This window comes from Vulpes lagopus, chromosome 11 (assembly GCF_018345385.1).
Source record: "Vulpes lagopus strain Blue_001 chromosome 11, ASM1834538v1, whole genome shotgun sequence".
Classification (NCBI taxonomy): Eukaryota; Metazoa; Chordata; class Mammalia; order Carnivora; family Canidae; genus Vulpes; species Vulpes lagopus.
Window position 1 is genome coordinate 93012918 of NC_054834.1, and position 24205 is coordinate 93037122.

A 24205-nucleotide genomic window follows, 5' to 3' on the forward strand; every position below is an offset into this window, starting at 1 on the left:
AACCCGATGGTGCTGATGTCCCAGAACAAGTAGGAAAGCCTTCCATTGCTTACTCCGGGAATTGGTTAGCTAGGGCTGCCATCACAGGCACCGCAGACTGGCCATCTCAGATAACAGCAGTGTATTGTCTCATGGTTCTGGAGACTGGACCATGTCTGAGATCAGGCGTTGGCCAGGTTGGTTGCTTCTGAGGGCTGTGAGGAGGAACCTGGTCCCTGCCGCTCTCTCGCCTCTGGTGGTTTGCCGCCAATCTTTGGGACGTCCCAACACCCCCATCTCTTGTCCTCATCTCTTACATGGCATTCTCCCCACATGTTGGTCTCTATGTCCAACTTTCCTCTCTTTTTAAGGCCATCTTGGATTGGGGCTCACCCTGAGGACCTCATCTTACTTTGATCATCTGCAAAGTCCCTATTTCCAAATAAGGCCACATTCACAGGCTCTGGGGGTGAAGTCTTTAACATCTTTGTGGGAGTGGGAAGGGCATTCGATTCAACCCATAACACAGGTGTACAAGGAGGTTAAATTAAAAACTTTCCCTTTGTAGGGTTCTTTTGGAGATCCTTAAGGATTTCACAAAAGGATCCTTAGAGTAAAGAAATTATCTCTTTTCTTTGTGTAGATATTGCATCGTCAGCCTGAGCCCTCACTCATTTGTGTGTGTGTGTGTGTGTGTGTGTGTGTGTGTTTGACATCTGGCCACAGCATCCTATCTATCAATTATCCCTTTGCTAATAGGGCAAACTTGGAGATTAGCTATGCCAAAGGACTTCAGAAACTGGCAGTCAAGTTCAGCAAAGTATTACAGAGCACACAAAAAAAGTAAGTATATGAAACAGGTAAGGCAAAAATGATGACTAAAAGTTATAAAAAGTGGGACGCCTGGGTGGCTCAGTGGTTGAGCGTCTGTCTTTGGTTCCAGGTGTGATCCTGGGGTCCCAGGATCGAGTCCTGCATCAGACTTCTCATGGGGAGTCTGCTTCTCCTTCTGCCTATGTCTCTGCCTACGTCTCTGCCTCTCATGAATAAATAAATAAAATCTTTAAAAAAAAAGTTATGAAAAATGACATATGTTCGATTCCAGCTTCCTCTTATAAAACGGGGTGCGTAATGTGAAGCCTGGCTTACAGTTCTTGGGCACTCACTGTGTGCCAGGCCCTGCGTTAAGTGCTTTTACAGATACTCTCCTTTAATCCTCTCAGCAACTCTTAGCAAGTCTTATTATTGTTCCCATTACAGACCAGGTCTTGAGGATTGGAGAGTTTAAGAAGATGGCCCCAATTACACAGATAATAAGTGGTAGAACTGGACTAATCTGGTGCCCTTATGACTCCTGAGCCTGTATCCATAATAAGCCTCGGTGATGATATGTTACTTTGGAAGCAGTGCCATTTCGTTGGAAGGTCTTGGAGTCAAGAAGTCTGAATCCTGCTTTATCTCAACTCCATGACCTCTGACGAGTATCCGGGCCACCCTGCGCCTTGATTTCCTTCATACATTAGATGGAGTAGTGCTATGCGTTTCATTGTGCATATATGTGCGCATGTCTGTGTGGGGGGGTGTATATTATATGAGATCATATATGTAGAGATTAGCACATCAGGTCCTGAAAAACTGGTGCTTCACATTTTCCTTATTATATTTCAGAATGAAGTTGATTTTTTTTCTTTTGAGGGAGAGAAGAAAGATACTGGATATTCTAAAAGATATTCTATAAATGGTCCATTAACGATAATTTGTTACAAAGCTTCTTGACCGATGCTTGCAGATGTCACCGCAAACTGGCAGTGCCATTGCAAAGACCTCTTTTGTTGGTGAAAGAGAGAGGGAAAGAAAGAAGAAGCCTTCTGGATCTCACATTCTTACTCCTCCTTAGGCATCGTCTGTAACAGCAAATAATGGCTTTGAAATTGTTTGACTTTGAGCTTGATTTTTAGGATAGTCTGTAAGTAGACTGCAAAGCAGCCAGTATAGCAGAATGGTTGAGTATAGACTTTATTGACACTGCCCTGATTTAAATTCTACCTCTACCCCTTATCAGGTGGGTGAATTAGGGCAATTTATTTTATCTCTTGGTGTGTATTTAAAATGGAAATAGAACCTACCTCATGTAATTGCCGCGAGGATTAAATGAGATAATACAACAAATGTGTTTAACACCTGGCATGGGGTTCATTATGACTTTGATTCTAATTACTTGCTAAAGAATGAGAGGTGTAGGGATGCAGGGGCGTGTGTCTAATTGTGCTGCAATCCTAGCATCTGGCATGATGCTCCCAAAGAGTTGACATATCCAGAAAGTTTGGTTAACCAGGATTACTACAATAATATTTAATAATAAACAGTAATTTTGGCTTTTATCTATACCCAAATCTGTGTTGTATACATAACCCGATTTATTCCTATTTTAAAAGATCAGTTGAAAGAGAGTCAGAGAAATCAAGTGATCTTCCCAAGGTCACACAGGAAACAAAGACGCAGACACCTCTGAGGCCGAAGCTCTAGGCTTTCTGCTCTGCTGCTCAGCTCCTCTGAGGACCAAATGCCAGATTCTCTTCTCCAAAAGGGTGCCTGGGTTCCTTTTCTAAAAATCAACTCTATTAAAGTTTAATTTACATGCAGTAACCAGCACCCTTCTTAAGTGTATGGTTTGGTTAATTTTGATAGATGTATATGCTATGTAGCACCACCCAAATCAAAAGGTAGACATTTTCGTCACATCAAAAGATTCTTCGTGCCTGTTTGCAATCCTTTCCCCACCTAGGCAACCACTGATCTACTTCCTATCGAGACAGATTTGTTTTGTGCTTTTTGCAATTTCCTATAACAGGAAGTCTATACTAAGTAGTCTATCGTCTCTGGTCTTGTGTCTGGCTTTGGATGCGCAGAGAATCTGGTACCCTCTGGTCTAGCTCTCCGATTCTCTGACTGCAGGGTGCAGGCTAAACCACTTGGAGGCAAAACCTCTACACCCTCCTGATTTCAGTAGTGGCACGGATCTGTCCCCTCCCCTCCATCCACGTCTACACAGGCCTCTGTTCCTGAGGTTTATTGATGCAATTGAACTGATCCTTCTGGCTTCTGAAGGCCAGTGATGTGGGCTGCTGCGAGCTATGCCCCTTCTCTGGGAGACTAGAGCATCAGTCTTCCTCATCCCCACCCTGGGACCCTAGGAGAGGGCGGTGTTCTCCTTTGGCTGAATGGAGACCCTGCTTATGAGACGACAAAATATCTGAGCTGTTGTCCTAAGAGCCAGCAGGAAATGGTAGCTGGGCCCCAGCCCCAAGAGCAGCACGTGGGACATCCCAGGGCCCTTGGGTCCTCTACCACTTGACTCTTCTGAGCCCAGCTCGGCTTGTTCGCTGGTGAAATGAGGAGCCTGCTAAGGGTGTCTTTAGGCCTCCCTACCCCTACCTCGCACACCAGCTTCCACCCAGACCACATGTTTGATCACCTTTGGCTACTTTATTTCCCTGGTTTCCTACAGGCATGAAATGGAAAATGAAAATCGAAATGAAAAACGACAGAAAAAAAGCCGTATATGTAACGACTATAGTGCAGTCAATAAGTTGGCAGGATTTAGTCCTGTGGACAAATTGAAATAAGATTAGGGAAATGAGTGCAATTTCTGTATGTAGTGAATCAAAGGTGATGCTGTATTTCTCAGACTTTACTGGAAAAATGACACCCACTCTTGTCCCCCCCCCCCGCCCCTTTTTGCTTCCAGCTGTCTCGTCAGTGCCTGGGCCTGGGTCTCAGAGGGCATGAAGTCAGCGGCGGACCTACATCAGTGAGTGCTCCACCCGGGCTCGCTGCAACCCTAAGGGGAGGCACGCACATTTACAGTGGGCGCTACAGATATTCCTCTCCAAACTTGCCCTGAATAGATAGGCTAGAACACGCCGTTTTATTTCCCCAGAAAATAATTTGGAAAGTAGATATAAATCCTAATACTATGCTTGTGTGTCTTTTATGTTCTATTTCCAGAAAACTTGGCAAAGCAATTGAGTTGGAAGCAATAAAACCAACTCATCAAGTCCTGAGTGTACATGAAAAGAAGAGAAAATCAGTGAGTTAAATCTATCTTAAAGCAAGTTTCTGCCTTTAACCCAAGGAATAAACAGTGATCGAGTGTGATGCTAGCTTTCAGGAATTGGTCATAAAAAGAAACAAAAATTCAGGATGCCTGGGTGGCTCAGTGGTTGTGCATCTGCCTTTGGCTCAAGTTATGATCCCGGGGTCCTGGGATCGAGTCTCGCATGGGGCTCCCTGCATGGAGCCTGCTTCTCCCTCTGCCGTGTCTCTGCCTCTCTCTCTCTGTGTCTCTCATAAAACACAAATGGATAAAATCTTAAAAAACAAAACTCAAGATTTATGTGCAAAGATGTTTGTTAAAACATTGTTTATGATACTGAAAGACCAGAAACCTCTTCACCATCCAAAAATAAATTATGATAAATTTAAGCAATGGAATATTAGGCAACCAGTAAAAATCTTGTGACAGCAGAATTTAATGACATGGAAATTTTTTCACTATATAGTGTTAAATAAAAATGATCGCCATTTTGTAAAGTAAATATATGGAATCACCCCAGAATGTTAATAAGAATTATTTCTAGATAGTGCAATTCGAGCTTATTTTCATCTTATTTTTAGGGCACTTTTTGTATTTCCATTGTTTTTCAATGAATAGATATTCCTTTTGTAAACAGAAAAATGCAATATTTAAAAAGACATGTTTTTCTGTGCTTAACAGTTTAAGATCAGGTAAAGGCAATAATAGATATAGTCCTCAATTTGTCTTAAAATTGGATAAAAGGGAAAAAACAAAATTAAGCAATTCTTTTGGGAGCACCTGGTCTTCTTGTCTAGCATATTGTCTAGTCTTCCTGTGTCTCTTTCCTTCCAGGACAATTTCATCTTTTTTCTATTATTTTTTTAACATTGATTTTTAAAATTAAAATTCAGGTAATTAACATATAAATTATTAGTGGTTTCAGAGGTAGAGATCAGTGACTCATGGGTCCTCTGTAATACCCAGTGCTCATCACATCACCTTCCCTCCTTAATGTCCATCACCCAGTTACCCCATCCCCCTACCCACCTCCCTTCCAGTGACCCTCAGTTTATTCCTTGTAGTTAAGAGTCTCTTCTGGTTTGTCACCTTCCCTGAGTTCATCTTATTTTATTTTTCCCTCCCTTCCCCCATGTTCCTCTGTTTTCTTTATTAAATTCCACATATGAGTGAGATTATATGATAATTGTCTTTCTCTGATAGACTTATTGTTCTTTTTATTTGTGTGTTATACTGTCATTAAGCACTTTAAAATATATTTTTAGTTGACATAAAGGGATGTTTAATAAACACAACTCAATTCCGATAGGGTGAGGTCATGGTTCCAATTGTCTCAAGGCCAGGTCCAGGTAAGAAGTTCAGAAGCAGTCACCCCTTGGTGGCACTTTGTGAAGGGAAGGGGCAGTGGCTAGGGGCGGTTTCAAGTGACCACAGCCAGATAGAGGAGCTCCTTAAGGTAATAAATTAGTAAGATGAGGGAATCTGTAAAAGCCCTGATGAAAGAGAAATGATATAAAAACACTTTTATTCAAATTCATTGAAGTGAGTCAGGCAATGGAATTGATGTTTGTGTGGACATATGTGTGTTTGTACCAGAATGGATGTTCTACTGAGGGCTGGGGTGATGAGGGAAATTTATAGTAATTATTACTAAGTAATATAATCTTCCACCTTTGCAAACCAACTTAATAAAAACCAAACACCAGTCTATGTATTTCATTAATTACAAAGTATTTTTCATATCCCATAATAATATGATTATCACCAGCATTTCCTTAGTACTTACCATAAATTAGGCACAGTGACACGATCATTATCATAGTGCTTTGAATAATTAATGTCGTGATCCCTCAAACTGCTGGTCCAGTTTCATAGTCTTTATTTCAGCACTACCCCTCCCTGCTGCACCCCTACCACCCTGGTCCACTCACTCACAGAAGATAAAAGAGGAGAATTTTTTTTTTTTTCTGGATGCCTGGCTGACTCGGTCAGTAGAGCATGCAACTCTTGATCTCATGGTCATGAGTTCAAGCCCCACATTGGTTATGAAGCCTATTTTAAAAAAAGGAAAGATGAGAATTTTTTTTAAGGGAATTTGTTCTGCCTTTTACGTAGAGTCAAAAGTGACATAATGCCCAAAATTATTTTCATTGTGCTTGTTAAAATAAATTGTATATTCCAAATTCAATCAGTTGGACAAAATAAAAGGGAGGCATTGCTAGGCATCCCATGTGGTTGAGTGATTGCTGATCTGTGGGCCTGGAAAAAAAATCTATGGTCCAGGAAAAAAAGGTTTGCTCTCACTTAAGTCTGATCTCCTTGAGGGGGTTGCCTAGATACATTTTTATTATTATTGTTACCATCCCTCTGGCTGTTTAAAGCAGGAGAAAACGTGACGCCTGGTTGGCTCAATGGTTGAGCGTCTGCCTTCGGCTAAGGGCATGATCTCGGGATCTTGGAATCTGGGATCAAGTCTCACACTGGGCTCCCTGCAAGGAGCCTGCTTCTCCCTCTCTCTCTGTGTCCCTCATGAATAAATAAATAAATCTTAAAAAAAAAAAAAAGCAGGAGAAAAGTTAATTATGATTAAGAATTCAATCTCTGCAATTACAACAGGATTCACTTCAAGGGTAATGAGACACTTAGAATTAGCATGGCCAGGACCGTACGGATTGTCACAGTGCTCAAGTTTGGGCCACATGGAATGATGCTGAAGAAGTGGTAGGTCTGGAAATGACCCCAAATCACACAAGACTCCCTCCACGCAAGTTTTGCACATTGATGTTGTTTTTACAAGTTTTTATATAGTTACCTGGTTTACATGGAAAGGGTTATTTTACCAAATGCATTCAAGCTAAATCCTGTCCAGAGATTTTTGACATGGGGGAAAGGTAGTTTGCCTACTTTTCTCAGGATATACGTCCATTGTAGGATTTTGGAATTCCTATGGATTGTGATAATGATTGTACCAGAATTAACAAACAAGCCGGCACCGTGATTCAACAGAAAGACAGCAAAAGAAATCATCTTTATTTTTTTTCTGTTCCTAGCTTGATAACGAAGTTGAAAACGCAGCGAATCTTGTCATTGGCAATTGGAATCAACAAATCAAGGCAAGTATACATATGAATGCTATTTATGTAAACTCAGTTTTTAGGACTGAATCTTTTTGCTTTTGCACAAATGTGATTGTGTGTTTTGGTGTTAGTATTTCTGAGTGCTAACTGCAGAGAAAAATGTTTCCTCACCTGAATTATTATGTAGATATATCTTTCAACTAAACTGATAGCACAGCAGGGCTCTAAATATGGTTATTATTCATAGCTAACAGACAGCATTTATTGTGTGCCAAATGTTATATATTTATATATTCAACCATTGCAACGACCGCCACACCACCACCATCCACCCCCTGCCACCAAAAAAAAGCCAACCCAATGTGGCATGTCGCATTTGACAGATGGGTGGGGAAACTGAGACACTGAGAGATAAGTAATTTGCCTAAAGCTGGTTAACTGTTGAACCAAGAATTGTTACGAGTCGTTGGGTTCCAGAGTCATTACTCTTACCCATTACACTACACTGACCGCCTCTCTGTATAATCTGTAACTTAGAGCAAGTGATAAATGCTCTCTGAGTTTTGGATTTATCATTTGTAGAAGGGCGTTCGTGATCTCTGTCTCGCTAGCGAGAGGAGTACTGTGAAGGGTGAGTAGCCATATGTAAAGGGGAATACATATATTGATCCCACAAATATGTATGGTCCACTTCTTGTACTCCACCCTGTACTAGGACATGGTTCCTATTTTCAAGTAATTTAAAATGTAGTTGGCTAGATAACATATGGGCAGGAAACAGTAAATGAATTCTAGGGAGAGGAATTATGATCTGGTGTGAGAATTTAGAGCATATCATTACAGGTTCTTATGCAGAGAGAATAACAGATGGAACCCATATATATGTACAGAAGATAATTCTAGAACAATCCCGTTTAGGAGGAATTCAAGTTAAAAGAACTAGAGGCCAGCAGAGAAGGACTCTGCTAAGAAAACCCACTGATCCCCCTTTGAGAGAACTTGTGCTCCGAAAGTTGAACTCCCTTTTCATCTCCAGACTGTCAGTGCCTAAAGAGAACTTTCCCCAGCAGACAGCTGCTAGTGGCAAGAACCAGAGAGACCTTCAAAAATAGGCAGCCCCAACTCAGCCCTCACTGTTGCCTTTGAAGCTCCTGCTGAAATCAAGGACTCCATAAGACCAAGGACATTAATAAGAAATGTTTGAGATAAATGGATTTCTATACCCACAACATTAGTACTGGTAAAAGAATGCTCACGAGAATCACTTTTATAATTAACGTTTAAAAGTCCCATAATCAGTGTCCAGGCATTTAGTTTTAGTTTTGCTCTTGGTTGATTTTATGAGTTTTCTTAAACAGAGTTTGTGTAAAAAATTTTTTTAAGTTGGTTCCACACCCAGTATGGAGCCCAGCATGGGGCTTGAACTCACAACCCTGAGATCAAGACCTGAGCTGAGATCAAGCATCAGATGCTTAACTGAGCCACCCAAGCACCCCAAACAGAACTTGTTTTTAAAAATACATTCTCCAAATATTCAGCTTTCACAGGAAATTCAAGATAATGGACCGAAAGAGAGAAACCATGCTCGGCAGCTATAATTGCCTCCCAGTTGCCACCAAGTAATTTCTCTAACTACAATGATTTTATTTTTTTATGAAGAGTGACAGAGAAATTGGAGAACATAAAATTCTTGAGCTCTAATGATTTTCTCCCCCGTTACAATTGAAGGGTTTCAGCATGTCAGTAATGAAGTGTGATCTATCTGGGAGACAGAAATGGCAGCCCTAAAGTTCCCAAAGCTTCCCTCATGCTCTCCTTTCTCTGTGGCCATGTGACTGTAGGCAGAGAAAGAGGGTCCCTGAGCTCCTTGTCCCTTGAATTCACTTTTGCAGAAGCTTCGTGGGTCGAGAGACATTTGGAAGGCTTTGCTTCTGATTCCTAAAGAGAGAGGGAACTTTTTCCTTTGTTACCTGGTTTTACAGTCCTTACGACCTTGATGTGCAAAACTGAACACACTTTCAATCAATCCAGCTCCTGAACAGGCTGGATCCAACTCAAACCAAGTTCTGTTTGTTCATTTTATCTCTGGAGCACCAGCTTCTGCCAAGTTGGAACTCTTTAGGATAGGAAACGATCACCTGGGTCGTAACCCACTTTGAGGTTGGAGTAGGAGGACTTCGAATGCTTCTTCCTTCCTAACAACCCCCCAGGCCTGCCCCCCACTGCCAATGCAGCCCTGAAGCCTGGGTATCAGGAATGAAATAATCTCTTTGCTCTAAGTTTCAAGAGAGCATCTTAAAATGACCTCAACTGTGGCTCAGGCCGATTTAGAAGAATGATGCAGGTGGTCTTCCATGTTTGCTGCGATGTTTTTGTGGTAAAGCCGTTCCCTTCCTGATGCTAGCTAGAACAATGCTTTGGAGGCTTGTGGGCCTTTGTGATTTGGAGAAATGTATAACCCTCTTGAGTGTACTCGATATAATGAAAAAACATACAGTGGTTTCAGGGCAAAATGTTAGCCACTGTGATGTTCCAGGCAGATTTTGAGGTCAGGGCAGAAATAAAGAACTAGAATTACACAGTCATTTAAGCTAGCACATGAACATGACTTGTTCCAGGACAGAAGGGGTTTTCTCTTGATATCTGTTTCTGAGCCCTTTTTGCTTTTTTGTATGTTTCTGACTCTAGGCCAAAAAAAAATTAATGGTTAGTACCAAGAAGCATGAGGCACTCTCCCATCTTGTAGAAAGCTCCAAGCAAACTGTGACTAAGAAGGAGAAGCAGAAGGTAACCCGTCATGGTCGGCTGCATGCATGTGGCTTAGAGATGGATTTCCTCCTCTGAGCTATGAACACAAGAGAACTGGCTGATTCGCTGCTCTGTGTGGGGTCTCTGCAGAGCTGTCATGTGGCGCAGTTATGAGAGGGATCCTAAATCCTTCCTGGTCCACATATATTTTTAAAAGGTATTATTTACAGATGATAAATTAGACCAAGGGTGTCCAAATTTTTCCACAGGGACCCTATTAAATACTCTCAGTCCAAGTAAGTAAAATATATATGTACATATATAATGAATTATATAATGTACTTTACCAGTATCATGTACTGTACGTAGTACTTTGTTATACTAATGTGTTATGAACATTATAAGACACAAAAAAGTGTTTGAAGGATGAGATGAAGATTGAAATAATATTTTAAACGATTAGCTAATCATGATGCCTTCATATGATCACTGAGTGACATTTCCAGGCAAAATATGCACTTGGGCAAGGTTCAGCCTTGACCGTAGTAAATGTAAATTCATATTTCTAATAGTCCTCTTGATAATTTTAAAACTTTTTTGGTTAACTTCTTTCCAGATTTCACCAGATCATCCCAGTTTTTGTTATGTACACATAACCGGGAGCAGGAGAAGGCATCAGCTCTCACAGTTTCTTGTGGCTTTCCTGTGCTTTCATTGGCAGTACTCATGTCAATGTACAGCTTAGCAGAAATCTTTTAAAGATATTTGTTAATTTTGTGTGTGTGACCTGATTAAAGCTAGATAATAAATCTGTAAATCCCCACACCCAGACACGTGCGGATGGCCACATGTCCCAGGATACCGAAAGTGAAGACATTTGTGAGAGCCCATGTCAGTTCCTTAGGTTGTAAAACTCACATCCACCACCCCCCCAAAGAAGCACACAGTTGTCCATGAAAGGGCACCAGTGTAGACTCATATGTCAAATAAGAGTAAGCTTGTGTTTAGGCAAAAAGGAACACAAATAATGTTGGAGATACGATAGATTACCTTGCCCACCTATTGTGGTATGTGCTCCAAATTGGAAACATCTGAAATGGTCAGTATCTTCCCCCAAAGCTGGAGTCCCCCTAAGGAAATGCAGGCCACAGCATCACAAGACATTCTTAAAGAAAAAGAAAATCATCATTGCAAGTAAGGCTACCATTTCGTCTGAACAAACTATTAGTTGAATAACTTAAGTTCATTGTTAGCAACATTTTACAACGTTCTTATTTCTTTCCATGTCAGTCTTCACAGTTTGAAATGATCATAACAAGTATTGAATAATGAGGCAGCTTCTGAGGAGGCGGCACCAGGGTATGCTACAGTGCTGAGCACCGGGGGCCTGTCACAGCCGTTGGGAGCCCTCATTAGAAGCTATTCTTCATTGATGTCAAGCAGTAACAAAGAGAAAAGCACTAGGCGGCTAAATGGTGGATTTCCTCTTCCTTCCCTCATTAGCAGCTTCCCTGGGAGGTCGAAGCCCATGGTCTTCCTCTGCCCTCCTCTGATCCTGTAACCATGGAACTTTGACTGTCATTATATCATATCAAGACCCCTACCATCTTCATCGCTTTATCTGGTAGCTTTTTTTTTTTTTTTTTTTTTGAAGAAGTGCCCATCATCTCCAACCTGAACAGAGCTGACTCTGCCCTGTTCAGTCCTTCCTGTGTTCCTGTTCTCAGCAGAAGCGGATCTAGACCTCCATTCTTCTCACACCTCCATCCTCACCACCCACTCTCAGCAGACTGACTATCTTGCCTCCTTCCTCACAGAGTAAATAGAAGTTGGCTCAGCCACTTGGCTACTAAAGTCATATGTGCAGTGGGACAGGCCAATTCTTTATTGTGTGCTTGGATTCCCAGCCCATCCTGCCTCTCAGAGATGCTCCCCTTGATTGTTTCCCTTTCGCCTGTATCTTGGACATACCTCTCTCTAATAGTCATTTCTCGTCAGTCCACATGTCCCTCTCCATCCCATCTTGGGAGAGTAGGAAGAGTCAGGGAGACACCTTTCCATGGCCCTATTCCTGTTCCTCTCCAGATTTTATCATCTCTCCTTCCTTTCTCAATAAGATTTATTGAAAATCCTTGTTCACTCCTCGATCCACACCAACCAAGCTTCCTCCTCCATTCTACGAAGAGTGTTATTGCTTGGAAAACAATGTCGTCCTTGTTGCTAAAGCCAATGTGTACTTTCCAGCCCTTATCTTATTTAACTTCTTGGAAGCATTAAGGATTATTGACTTCCTCTTTCTAGAAAATTCTTGTCTTTTGATTTCAGCAACACCTTATTCTTTTGGTTTTTCTCTCTAGCGATGTTTTATGGACTTCTCTTTTTCTTCCCGACCTTTATATATTGCTTTTCCTGATTATTTCTCTTCTGGGACTCATTCTGTTTTATTCATTGTTGCACTTCCAGGCCCGACACAGTATTCTCCAAATCAGGTACTCACTAAATAGCCAGTACTCAATAAATACACTCTCAAGGCTTCCACTACCATATCCAGGCTGATAATATCCCAATTTATGTCTCCAGCCCAACAAGTCTCTAAACTGCCTCTTAGCATCTCAAACTGAACATCCAAGATTGGAACCATAATTTCTCTCTACCAAAAAAATTCTTTTATTCCTGTGTTTTCTATATCTTTGAATATTACCATCTAACATATCCTCGAGGTTACACCTCCTGAACCAAACACTTCTTGAACTTTGCTGCTTGTGCTTTTCTCCCTTGCCACTGTTCTCTTCCAGGCCCACCCACATCACCATCGTGTGGAGTACTTGGCAGATTGGTCTCCTGGCTTTCAGCATTGCCTCCTTCTATCTATTTCCCATCTATGGACTCCTCTGACTTTTCTGAAACTCGAATATGAGCATATGATTCTCTTCTTAAAGGCCATAGAGGCTTCCTGATGACCTCAAATAAAGTCTGAATCTAAGGATGATGATTTAGTAAAGGATAGCCATGGCACACTTTCAGCTTTTTCACTCTATTATTATCAGGTTAAAATTCACAAGCTCATGTTTCAACCAGATAAATGTGGTTCATTACACTTGATATACAAAACCAAATGTGTCCTGTGTAAGTCATACATCAGAGCCAAGGGACAGTTGAACAGCTAGCATATCAATTGGAATAATAAAGTAAGTGGTGTTAATATTCACCATTTTGGATGACCGTCCTTCATTACTAAAACATTAGTCAAAATGTCCGTAAGCATAAAGAAGGTCATTTTTAAAAGCCTTTGTCTCTGTCCTTGAAACTCCTAAACTGCTTAAGTCAGAGGGATCTTTGGTGCTCCTTGAACTGTGCTTTGAAATCTATTTACATCAGAATCACCTAAAGAGGTAGTGAAATTCAAAATTCCTTATCCCATTATAGAACTACTAGATCAGTATTGCTACTTGTGGGACCCTGAAAATCTGCAATTTTATAAGCACCCACGTCCTTCCTTAACATATTCAAGTTTGAGAATCATTCATGTACAACAACTTACTTTGTTCTCAAAGATGTGAAATTACTTGTCTGAGCATTCTGAGAATCAGTTTTAGCTACCCCGGTACAGAGAGTTTTATTATCACTTTGATTTTCTGGAAGAATGGCCACTTTTGGTGGCTGGCAAGAGGGGGTTCTTCGTGAAGGAGCAGATCACTGGGGAGCAGGATGAGGGGAAAGCAGCTGTTGGGCAGTCCACAGCTTGTAGTGAACATTGGCCTGTGCCTCAGGCCTTTCACCAGTAAGTGAGCCAGTTCTAAAATTATGCACTTTTGCAATCTCTTCCTGTCCTGGTAAGAGATGCTGGGACACAGAGGATTTACCAAAAAAGAGTACAGGAATCATTAGTGGGTTACAATCTTGATCTGGAGTTTCCCAATCTGGGCTTGCTTTCCCTCCCCAGTCTTTTGGCCTCCTCCTTGATTTGATAAACGTGGGCACATCACATCCCACTTAAGGACCTCAGTTTCCTCATGTGAACAATGGAAGGAATCATACTGACAGACCCGTAGGTCTACTTTCAGCTCTAATGCACCTTTTCTCTGAGAAAGATTTTTGATTTTGTCATCTATAGTTACTGCTGCTGACTTGAGCTGGGAGATGGGAACCATATCACTGGGATGTTTGCAGTCCTTTACCTGGGATCACCAAAGGCTTTGACAAATGTGTTAATGAGTATGTAACAATGACATTTTCCTTCAGCTCCTCAGCAAACTGAAAAAATCAACAGAGAAATTGGCAAAAGAAGATGAAAGCTACTACCAAAAAAACCTAGCTGGCTGTGCTGCCAGACTGAAGTGGGAAAATACCCTGGAAAACTGCTACCAGGTGAGTCGTTTGCTGGCAATTTTCTCTTCTTCTGTGGAGCTTTGTGACGCCTTGAAAATGAAGGTCAGGTCTACAATTACATGACTTGATGATCTCTGTCCTTGGTGATGACCCTCACTCCTACTGTGACTTTGGAGAGACCACGTAACTTCCAATTGTTTCCATTGCTCTGTGGATCCAATAACCAGTGAATATTTACTGAATATCATTGGCCAGATTCTAATCCTCAATGGACACAATAGCACTCAGCTAACTTCCAAAAGTGCTGTCCAAGTGAAGTGTAAATTAAGGCTTGAGTATTCGATACTCAGAAATGAGTTTTAGGCCTGAGAGCTCATTTATACGGTAATAACTTCCAGAGTTCCGCTGGAGCAATGATCCCATCTCGACTTGGGAGGTGTACAGTTTAGCAGCAAAGAAGATGTATAAAGAAGGAATTGTGGCAAATCATCCAATAAAAATTAAAGAGTATGAACAAGCAGATCACAAAAGGGAAAATCAAAATCACCAATAAACATATGAAAAGATGCTCAATCATTCGGCAAAGATTAAAAAGTGGCAATATCCCATGTTGTCCAACAAGAATTGCTGGGAATCAAGAATTTTTATACTTCTCGAGTGAAAATAACTTGAGTATCTAGTAAAACTGAAATGTGCGTGTATACATCACCGAGGGTGATGTATAAAAATGTTTATTGCAGAATTGTTTATAATTGCATGATGAGAAAAAAATGTACACAATCTTCCTATCAATAGAGAAATTACTCTTTAAACGTGCTCTAATTTAAAAAGTAGACCAATATCTAGCAATAAATATTAATTAAAACTATATATAAATACAAATCAACCTCGGAAACATGATGTTGAAGAAAAGCATGCTATTTATACACTCTATATAAATTAAAGCATTTAAAAAACTCACATTCCAAACTACAGGGAGTTTTCGTGTGTGTTTGTAAACTTATACATAGAGATTGAATCTGTGTTGCGTGAGGGAAATGGTGAGAATTCAACAGAGCTGCCACATACAGCCACATGGTGTGTGGACAACCTGACAAAGGACAAAACAAACCCAGGCTCAGACATTACTCCAACTACCATAATCAGAATAGCTTAGCTCTCTGTTTTTTAAGTCAACATAAATATGTCCAACTTAAATAATTTTCAGTTCTGGGTGCTAAGAACATGAATGTTTTGGTTTATTTTCCTCCACATTTTAAGTTTAAAAAAAAAGTTTAAAGCAAGGTACCATTGCGAAAAGAGGCAATCATGATGCAGTTTGATAAGCACAGTAATGTGAGAATGAGACAGGTGCTGCTTATGGACAGTTCACTGCATTCTATTTTGTATCCATCACAACATCATGATGAGGCCTTAATTTTATTCCTAATTTATAGTGAGGAAGTGAGACATGAAGTATCTTGCCCAGGATGGCAACAGGATTAGCCTAGGCAGGCTGATGCCCCGGTTTGACCTCTACTCCCTGCTTCTGTGCTAATAGGACCTAGGCAAGTGGAAATTGAAGAGCACGTTTAATCTGCTGCTGTTGGCTCTCAAGGTAGGATAGATGCAATTAGGGAAGAGTAGGGAAATTAAAGAAGAGATGAAAACTAGTCAAGGAGAGAACGAAACGAGAATAACCCCTTCTTTAATTTATGCCCTCAAACATAGGATCCTGGTACTCTCCTTTCTTATTTTGGATAGGTTTTAGATGAAAATGAGAAAAGCCCAAGGATTTCTTTTTTTTTCTTTTTTTAAGATTTTATTTATTTATTCGTGAGAGTCAGAGAGAGAGAGAGAGAGGCAGAGACACAGGCAGAGAGAGAAGCAGGCTCCATGCAGGGAGCCCGACGTGGGATTCGATCCCGGGTCTCCAGGATCGCGCCCTGGGCCAAAGGCAGATGCTCAAACGCTGAGCCACCCAGGTGCCCGGGCCCAAGGATTTCATTTCCACATTTGTCCGTCTGAAACCTGGCTCTCCAACCTGGCCTCTGTCTGGTCTTGCCTCACCCCCTGGGACTTCTCAGTGGACCTGTGGCTTTTCCACAGGGGCTGACTTCCTTGGAAACCCTGTTAGATTATGGGAGAGAAATTGCTGCTCCCAGGCCATCTTCCAGATGCCCTTCAAGGGCTATGAGAGAAATACTTAACCTCCATGTCTCCACCCCCCTCATCTCTCCACATCATAGCAATGGGGGATCATTATGGTTCTTACTTGGTATGGCGGCCAGCATGTCTGGCGTAGCTGACCTCCAGCTGACCTTCAAAACGGCTCAGGTACCGCTATTCCCAACTCCCTTCTCAGAGGCGCTTACTAGGTCTGTCTCTCCTTTTTCTGTTTTCTTTTTTCCTGGTAGGGTCCTCCTACACTTTTCCTCCCAACCCACCTTCAGCAGCCCCAAGTTTTATATTAAAACATCCTGAAAGTTATCTTTTTTGTTTATAAAGTCTCCCTGATGGTGACAAGATATATATTTATCTGTATTTCAAAAGATGTCTCTGCAGACAAATAAAAACAGAGATTCTTAACCACAGAGACAAATTGGCGGTTGCCCCAAGGGAGGTGAGTGGGGGATGGGGAAAACAGACAAAGGGGATTAAGAGGACCCTGGTCATGACGTGCACTGAGTAATATATAGAAATGTTGAATCATAATCTTGTATACTTGATACTAGTATAGCACTGTATGTTAATTATGCTTGAAGTTTTTTTTTAAAAATCTCTTTCAACTAGCTTTAAAAATATTTAAAAGCCTAGGGTTTTTGTTTGTTTGTTTGTTTGTTTTTTGTTATTAGAATCGAAGTCACATGGAGAATCTACTAAAAATCAGAATCTCCTTAAGGAAAAGAAAAATTTCCTTTCACCCTTCTTGCCCTGGTTTGTTGTTGCCACCATGCCAGAGGCCATGCCGGCCCCTCTCCCTTTCCATTCTCCGTTCTCGTACTTTCTCTTATTGTGGCTCCCGCAGAGCTGCCTTCTGCCTCCCAAGCACAAGCCCAGCCCTGTAGACGGACTTGAGACTACTTCTGCCAAGACATCCTCGCCTCGCCCTAACCAAGACCGATTCCTTACTTCGTGTTCCCTTGGCTTGGGTACCCTCAGTCTGCCCCCCTCTCCAAGTGACTGACTCACATATTACACTGTGTGTTCTAGATCTTCTATTGTTTACAAACTCAGAAGTAGAATATTATATTCATGAAGACATAACAAAAGTGGGCTGAATTGAATTCGAGGGGGATTTTATTATAAGTGTGAGATGTGGAAATGTGACAAGGGTTGTTCAGTTTCATTTTTCCTTCTCTTCTCCCACCATTCTTCTGTGGAAAATGGGATATAAGAATTCATTTAAACACTCCATAATGCATCCTCTTACCCCTTCTTCCCTCCAAATTGGATTTACCAATTCTTTCAGAGAACATTCTTTGAGCTGCGTTCAAGGCAGTTTACTAGATACTGAGGAATGTCAAGTTTCAAGGGTCGTTATGAAGTAATAAAACCAATTCCACACACCACATGGCAGTCTTACTATTTGTAATCATACTATGCTCAAGTCACATTTCCTCCCTTCCAAGAACAAACCATTCAGTTGGTAGAAAGCAATTATAATATATTTTGAAAAATAATAGCCCTGCTACTAAGAATTACCAAGAGCCATGTGTTTGGTTCCGACAGTAAGCACTCAAGGAATTATTTTAGAGAGGCATTTGCAGTACGTGTCAAGAGCATTAAAAATATTCGCCTTCTCAACAGTGTTCCTCATCTGAACCACATAACACAGAAAATAATCTGAGTGAATGTTTTCACAGCTCCCCCAGGGGTGTTGGTGACCGAACCTCTCTAGGTGCAGTGGGGAGACGGTGACATGTATGGCATACAACGGATTCCCCAGGACAGTAGGGCTTGACTCTCTCCCAGCACTCGTGGTGAAAAACATAATTTTCTTTCTATAAATATATATTGAGGAAATAGCTAAAAAAAACAATTTCTATTCAAAATACATTAAAAGCAAAAGGGAGGAAACAATTCAAATGGCTAACCTTTAGGGGATGACTAAATGAATCAAATGTGCTGTGTACAATCCCACACAGTGGACTATTTTAAATGATGTTTCTGGAGATGAACAACATGAGAAACCGCTTTTGTACACTGTTTAGTGAAAAAACGATACCAATGTGAATAATTTGCTAGGTAACTAGAAAAATAAAATAGTACATACACACATACCTAGATAGACTGAAATACATCAAAATGCTAACGGGTTATCTCTGAGTGGAAGAATTATAAATACTTTTCAAATTAAATTTTGTTGTGGCCCTTTAGAGTCCCAGGACAATGTCTCAAAGCAATTAGTGTGCTTGTTAAAATTCCGATTCCTGAGCACCTCCCTAAAAGGGATGAATTAGAACCTTGAATAATTTTCAGAAGGGGTCTAGGTGATTGCTAAGCATTCTGAAATTTGAGAGTTCTTGCTCTAGAAAGAACATGATATTTCTTTGATCAGTTTTATGGAAGCAATTTAGATGAAAATGAAGTCCTTCCAAGGACAGAACAGCAGGACAGAAAAAAAAATGAATGAAAACTATGAATGATCACAGTCCTTGGGCCCCGACCAGTCTCCAGATCTGCTGTTCCCTGCTAACTCTGACCACGCTCTCATATATGTGCTATCATAAAGGCACAAGAGAACAGTTTTATGTTCTCCAGAGTATTTTGCTTCTCTACTGCCAATTTTATACAAAAAGAACAAGATAATAGAAAGCAATAATTCATTAAATGAGATATAGATTTCCCCTTTGCACAGTGGAATTTATCTCTGCCTCTTTTCATGAGCAAACATAGATCATTTTAATGATTTCCCTGAAATGTAATTAAAACCTCTTAACCATTACCATCTCCTCCAAGGGATACTGGATATTCTAGTAGCAGATTGATACTGGTGGCTCAGCTCCTGTCAAAATAAGGACATAGCTGCTCACTAGGATACAATGTGTTCCTAAAACCCAGCTTTTGTTTATTTCTCCTGTCCTTTGTTCATGGTGCTAAACTAGAACAGCTGCTTTCTAGAACTTTCTCAAAGGTGTAAAGTCTCTTTCTGAAGATGGTTCCAGTTGAGGTTCAAGCAACTGAGCAGAATTTGTTTTATATATTAGTTAGGAAGCGTCTATCTCTGTCCTTTGAAGAAGCAACACGTTTGCTAGGCCACTCTTCTATGTCTTTACTCACTACGTGAGAGCAAACAACCACTTTCCAATGGCTGGTGCCTGGCAATACTGAAGACTCAAGGGACCAAGAACAGAAACAAAAGTTTTAGCTCCCACCAACTTAGAAAAGTTGAACAGCTTCTGACCCAATACAGAAGTGATCATGGGGAAGCAGAGCTCTGACCTTTTGCTTTGAGTGTCAGGACACTTGGCATAGAATTAAAATTTGCGTGTGATTGACATAGATGTTCATAGTTACTGCCTGAGCCTTTTACTGCTTTCGTTTAATAGCAGTGTTAAAATGAGTGTAGACCAATAAACAAAATGCAGTATATGCATAGAGTTAAATATTATTTAGCCTTAAAAAGGAAGGACATTCTGACATATGCTACATCATGGATGAACCTGGAAGACATTATGCTAGGTGAAATTAGCAGTGGACAAATATTCTACAATTCTTCTTGTATGAGACGCCTAGGGTAGTCAAGTTCATAGAAGACATAAAGTAGAATGGAGGTTACCAAGGGGCCTAGGGGAATTTGGTTTAATGTGTACAGAGTTTCCGTTTTGCAAGATGAAGAAAGTTCTGGAGATGGATGATAATTAAGGTTGCACAACAATGTGAATGTACTTAATGACACTGACGTATACATTTAAAAATAGTTAAAATGGTAAATTCTATGTTATGCAAGTTTTACCACAACTAAAAAATATAAATAAAATTTTAAAAGGCAAAAATGAACTATTGGGACTTCCTCAAGATAAAAAGCTTTTGCGCAGCAAAGGAAACTCTTGACAAAATCAAAAGAAAACTGACAGAATCGTAGAAGATATTTGCAAATGACACATCAGATAAAGACCTAGTATCCAAAATCTATAAAGCACTTTTCAAACTCAACACCCAAAGAATAAATAATCCTGTCAAGAAATGGGCAGAGGACATGAATAAACATTTCTCCCAAGAAGACATACAAATGGCCAACTGACACATGAAAAAAGTGCTCAACATCACTCAACATTAAGGAAGTACAAATCAAAACTACAATGAGATCCCACCTCACACCAGTCAGAATGGCTAAAATTAACAAGTCCGGAAATGATAGATGTTGGAGAGGATGCAGAGTGCAGAGAAAGGGGACCCCTCTTACAGGGTTGGTGAGAATGCAAGCTGGTGCAGCCACTGTGGAAAACAGTATGGAGATTCCTCAAAAAGTTGAAAATAGAGCTACCCTACAACCCAGCAATTGCACTACTGGGTATTTACCCCAAAGAAAAATGTATTGATCCGAAGGGGCATTTGCACCCAATGTTTATTAACAGCAATGTCCACAATAGCCAAACTATGGAAATAGCCCAGATGTGCATCAACAGATGAATGGATAAAGATGTGGTAAATATATACAATGGGCAACTACTCAGCCATCAAAAAAATGAAATCTTGCCATTTGCAACAACATGGATGGACGAGATGATATTATGCTAAGTGAAATAAGTCAATCAGTGAAAGGTAGTTATCGTATGATCTCACTCATATGTGGAATTTAGGAAACAAAACAGGATCATAGGGGAAGAGAGGAAAAAATAAAACAAGACAAAATCAGAGAGGGAGACAAACCATTAAGAGTCTCTCAATCATATGAAACAAACTGAGGCCCCCTGGAGAGGAGGAGTGGGGCAATGGGGGTAACTAGGTGATGGGCATTAAGAAGGGCACTTTGATGTAATGAGCACTGAGTCTTCTATGAGACCGGTGAATCACTGACCTCTACCTCTAAAACCAATAATCAGTATATGTTAATTAATGTAAGTAAAATATATCCAAAAAAAAGTTTAAAGTGACTATATGCCATTGATAAAATAGCGGCTGAATATGAATACAGTCTACCACAGAGATATAAGGTGCCACCATGCTGTATCGGGCCAGTAGGTCCTGCAGATGTGCTAGAGAGGCAGATGGGAGAACCCAATGATCGTTGTGACTCTGCCCCCACCACTCCCACCCTACCAAAGGCCTTGATACGTAGTCAGTCTTCTTACTTCCTATGGTAATGCTACCCACCAATTTCCCCAAAGCCTTCTTCATGAAAAAGTATAGCTGAGTCCTCTCTATTGTGTGGCATGGAATTGGGTGGGATGGCAGGCATGATGAGAGCAACCAGCCTGGATGAAGGAGGAATGCCCAGGCCTTGTCCTCACAAAAATGGGATGAAAAGCATGTTTCCTTGGATACCTGCCATCTCTGTTAAAGCCCGAAGTCCTCTGATCACATACCCAGCAGCCTCCCACCACCCCTACTTGGCCTAGGAATGCCCCTTGGCCCAACCCTTTCACACACCGCTTAGCTGCTGAATTTCCCCGCACACCCTCAAAATAACCAGTCAGCAGCTCAGCCAGCAAAGAGTGGCGAAGTCTAATAACTAACTTTTTCTAAAATGTCAATGACTAACAAGGGAAATGTGACATCCCTCACTTTCTTACTTACCAGTTGTGAAACTCTGAGAGTGGAATTTTAATCATTTCACACCAAGTGGAGAGGTTATGTTCCCACCTTCATGCAGTGGTCTTTGACCGTCCCCCAGGCCTAATTTTAGGCCGGGATTATGAGTTGATGAGACTGGGGTTCTCCTCTTGTCAAATAGTTTCCTTAAGCAGAGATTTTGCAGTTCATCATCTTTCCCTGGCAGAGACTAGCAGAATGCTTTGTATGCACCACAAACAATTCTAAAAATATTTAGGATCTGAATGCATTTCCAAGACGTAGACATGGCTTTTACTGGGCATTGTGCTCCTTCCCTAGAACCCAGAGGAGCTTTTCAAATGATTTCTTTCCTCCCCTTTCTTTGTGAAAGCCAGGTAACATATAACATCAGCCTATATGTCTTTTGGGACAAAACAGCCTGGGGAAATTTTGTGAGTTAGACCAACCCTAAATAAAAACAAACACGACACATACCAAATCACATTCCTGTCCTGGACATCTTGGGTATGACATAATCGAAAGGCACTAACATGACACTTCACTCAGACTTGGGGTATGTCAGTGGGTGACTTTAGTTTTCGACAACTGGCAAATCTTATGTGGTTTTTCCGACCTTTTCAGAGCATCCTGGAGCTGGAGAAGGAAAGAATTAAACTTTTGTACAATAACTTAAACCAGTACACTCAACATATTTCTGTTTTTGGCCAAACCCTGACCACGGTGAGTAGTACAGATTTCTCTATTTCTGATAAGCATGGTAAGAACTCACAGGAAACATTCTCCAGCAACCTTGTTGCTTTCTTGGCATTGCAGTGCCACACGCAGATTCACTGTGCCATCAGCAAGATAGATGTTGAAAAAGATATCCAGGCTCTCATGGAAGAAACTGCAGTTTCGTCCACAGAAAATAAATCTGAGTTCCTATTAACAGATTACTTTGTAAGTATGGGGTGGAAGAAAATTCCACTGATGGGGAACCATAGTAATATTCTGAGGGATGCATTTGGAAGAAAATTGAGAGCAATTGTAAAGGAGATATCTTGTTTTGTAATGAAAATAGATTTTTTTCATAGTCTGTATAAATAAAAAAAAAAACAGCATGTGGTTTACAAACTAGGCAATAGAAATATGTCTCTGGTGTTCTCTAGAAGGGAAGAAAGTCCAAAGGGGTTCTAGACTGAATCGTTATGCTCGGTCTTCTAGAGCAATGCCAGACAGGCATGTTTCATGACCTATAAATAATCACTGTACATCCTCTTGGTTGTCTATTGCTGCATAACGATTATACCCAAACTTAACAGGTTAAACAAGCACTTACTATCTCACAGTCTCTGTGGGTCAGGATTCCAGGTGTGGCTTCCCTGGGTGCCTCTGAGTCCCTCACAAGGCTGCCATCGAGGTGTCAGCCAGGAGTGCGGATGTGTCAGGACTCTCCTGGGAGACAGCCTGCTTTGGAACTCATTCATGTGGCTGATGGCAGGCCTCCGGTCCCTGCTGAAACGCTGCCTGCAGATACTAGCTCCTTGCCATGCGGGGCTCTTCCTCCGCAGGGAGTTCACAATAGGCCAGCCTGCTTCCCCCAGAAACTAGTGATCAAAAGAGACGGAGCTAGTGTCCAAGATGGAACTGTAGTCTTTCGAACTGACCTCAGAAGTGACATCTCTTCGTATTCTATTTGTTAGAACCCAGTCGATAAGTGCAGCCCTACAGTGTGAGTACAAGTCAGTAAGTGTAAGTAGAGGGGATCAAACGAAAGGAAGACTCCTTGAAGGTGGGAATATTATCAATGTTCTTCATGATCCTCGCCTTTGAAAACCTCACACCCTCTTACAGAAGCTTATTTTCAAGGCATTTGGGTGATTCTACTATTATATGGAACATGCTAAAAACCAATCAGAGTTCCTGGTCACAACCCAGGCATCTCACTCCTTTGACATCTGGGGGAAGTTCTTTGTCTTCCTGGGCCACGCCTCAAAGATTTTTGTCCTCTGCTCCCCTCTTGTTAGTCTTAATTGTAGTGTTCTAGGAGCTGCTCATTAATTACCAGAATCTGCAGGAAGGATTCCTCTGCTGTATTTCATCCAGACTTTGGAGGTCCATATTGGGAGGGTTCATTCCCCCTTCTCCCCCCCGGTCCAGAGAACTAGCCTATTGGTCACGGCCTCCTATAGGCTTAAAAGTGTAGCTGAAGTCAACATCCCAGGGGTCCTGCTCAGGGAACAAGAGATGAAGGAGAAGGAGGAAAGGCAGTTAGATT

The 24205-nt window shown here is 41.1% G+C and overlaps 1 protein-coding gene across 13 annotated transcripts in view; it reads left to right on the forward strand.

Moving 5' to 3' along the window:
- Nucleotides 1–24205, forward strand: part of NOSTRIN (nitric oxide synthase trafficking) — a 56247-nt gene that overhangs the window by 19885 nt on the left and 12157 nt on the right. For 4 of the 13 annotated variants that reach the window (XM_041721996.1, XM_041721997.1, XM_041721999.1 and 1 more), the window contains 8 exons: nt 739–822; nt 3728–3790; nt 3988–4069; nt 7126–7188; nt 9841–9939; nt 14143–14268; nt 22570–22668; nt 22762–22887. In XM_041721996.1, the coding sequence (XP_041577930.1) occupies nt 739–822; nt 3728–3790; nt 3988–4069; nt 7126–7188; nt 9841–9939; nt 14143–14268; nt 22570–22668; nt 22762–22887 (742 nt within the window). Of the gene's footprint in view, nt 1–738; nt 823–3727; nt 3791–3987; nt 4070–7125; nt 7191–9840; nt 9940–14142; nt 14269–22569; nt 22669–22761; nt 22888–24205 lie in introns of all 13 variants that reach the window. The other 9 variants (XM_041721998.1, XM_041722002.1, XM_041722003.1 and 6 more) reach the window with 7 other exon arrangements.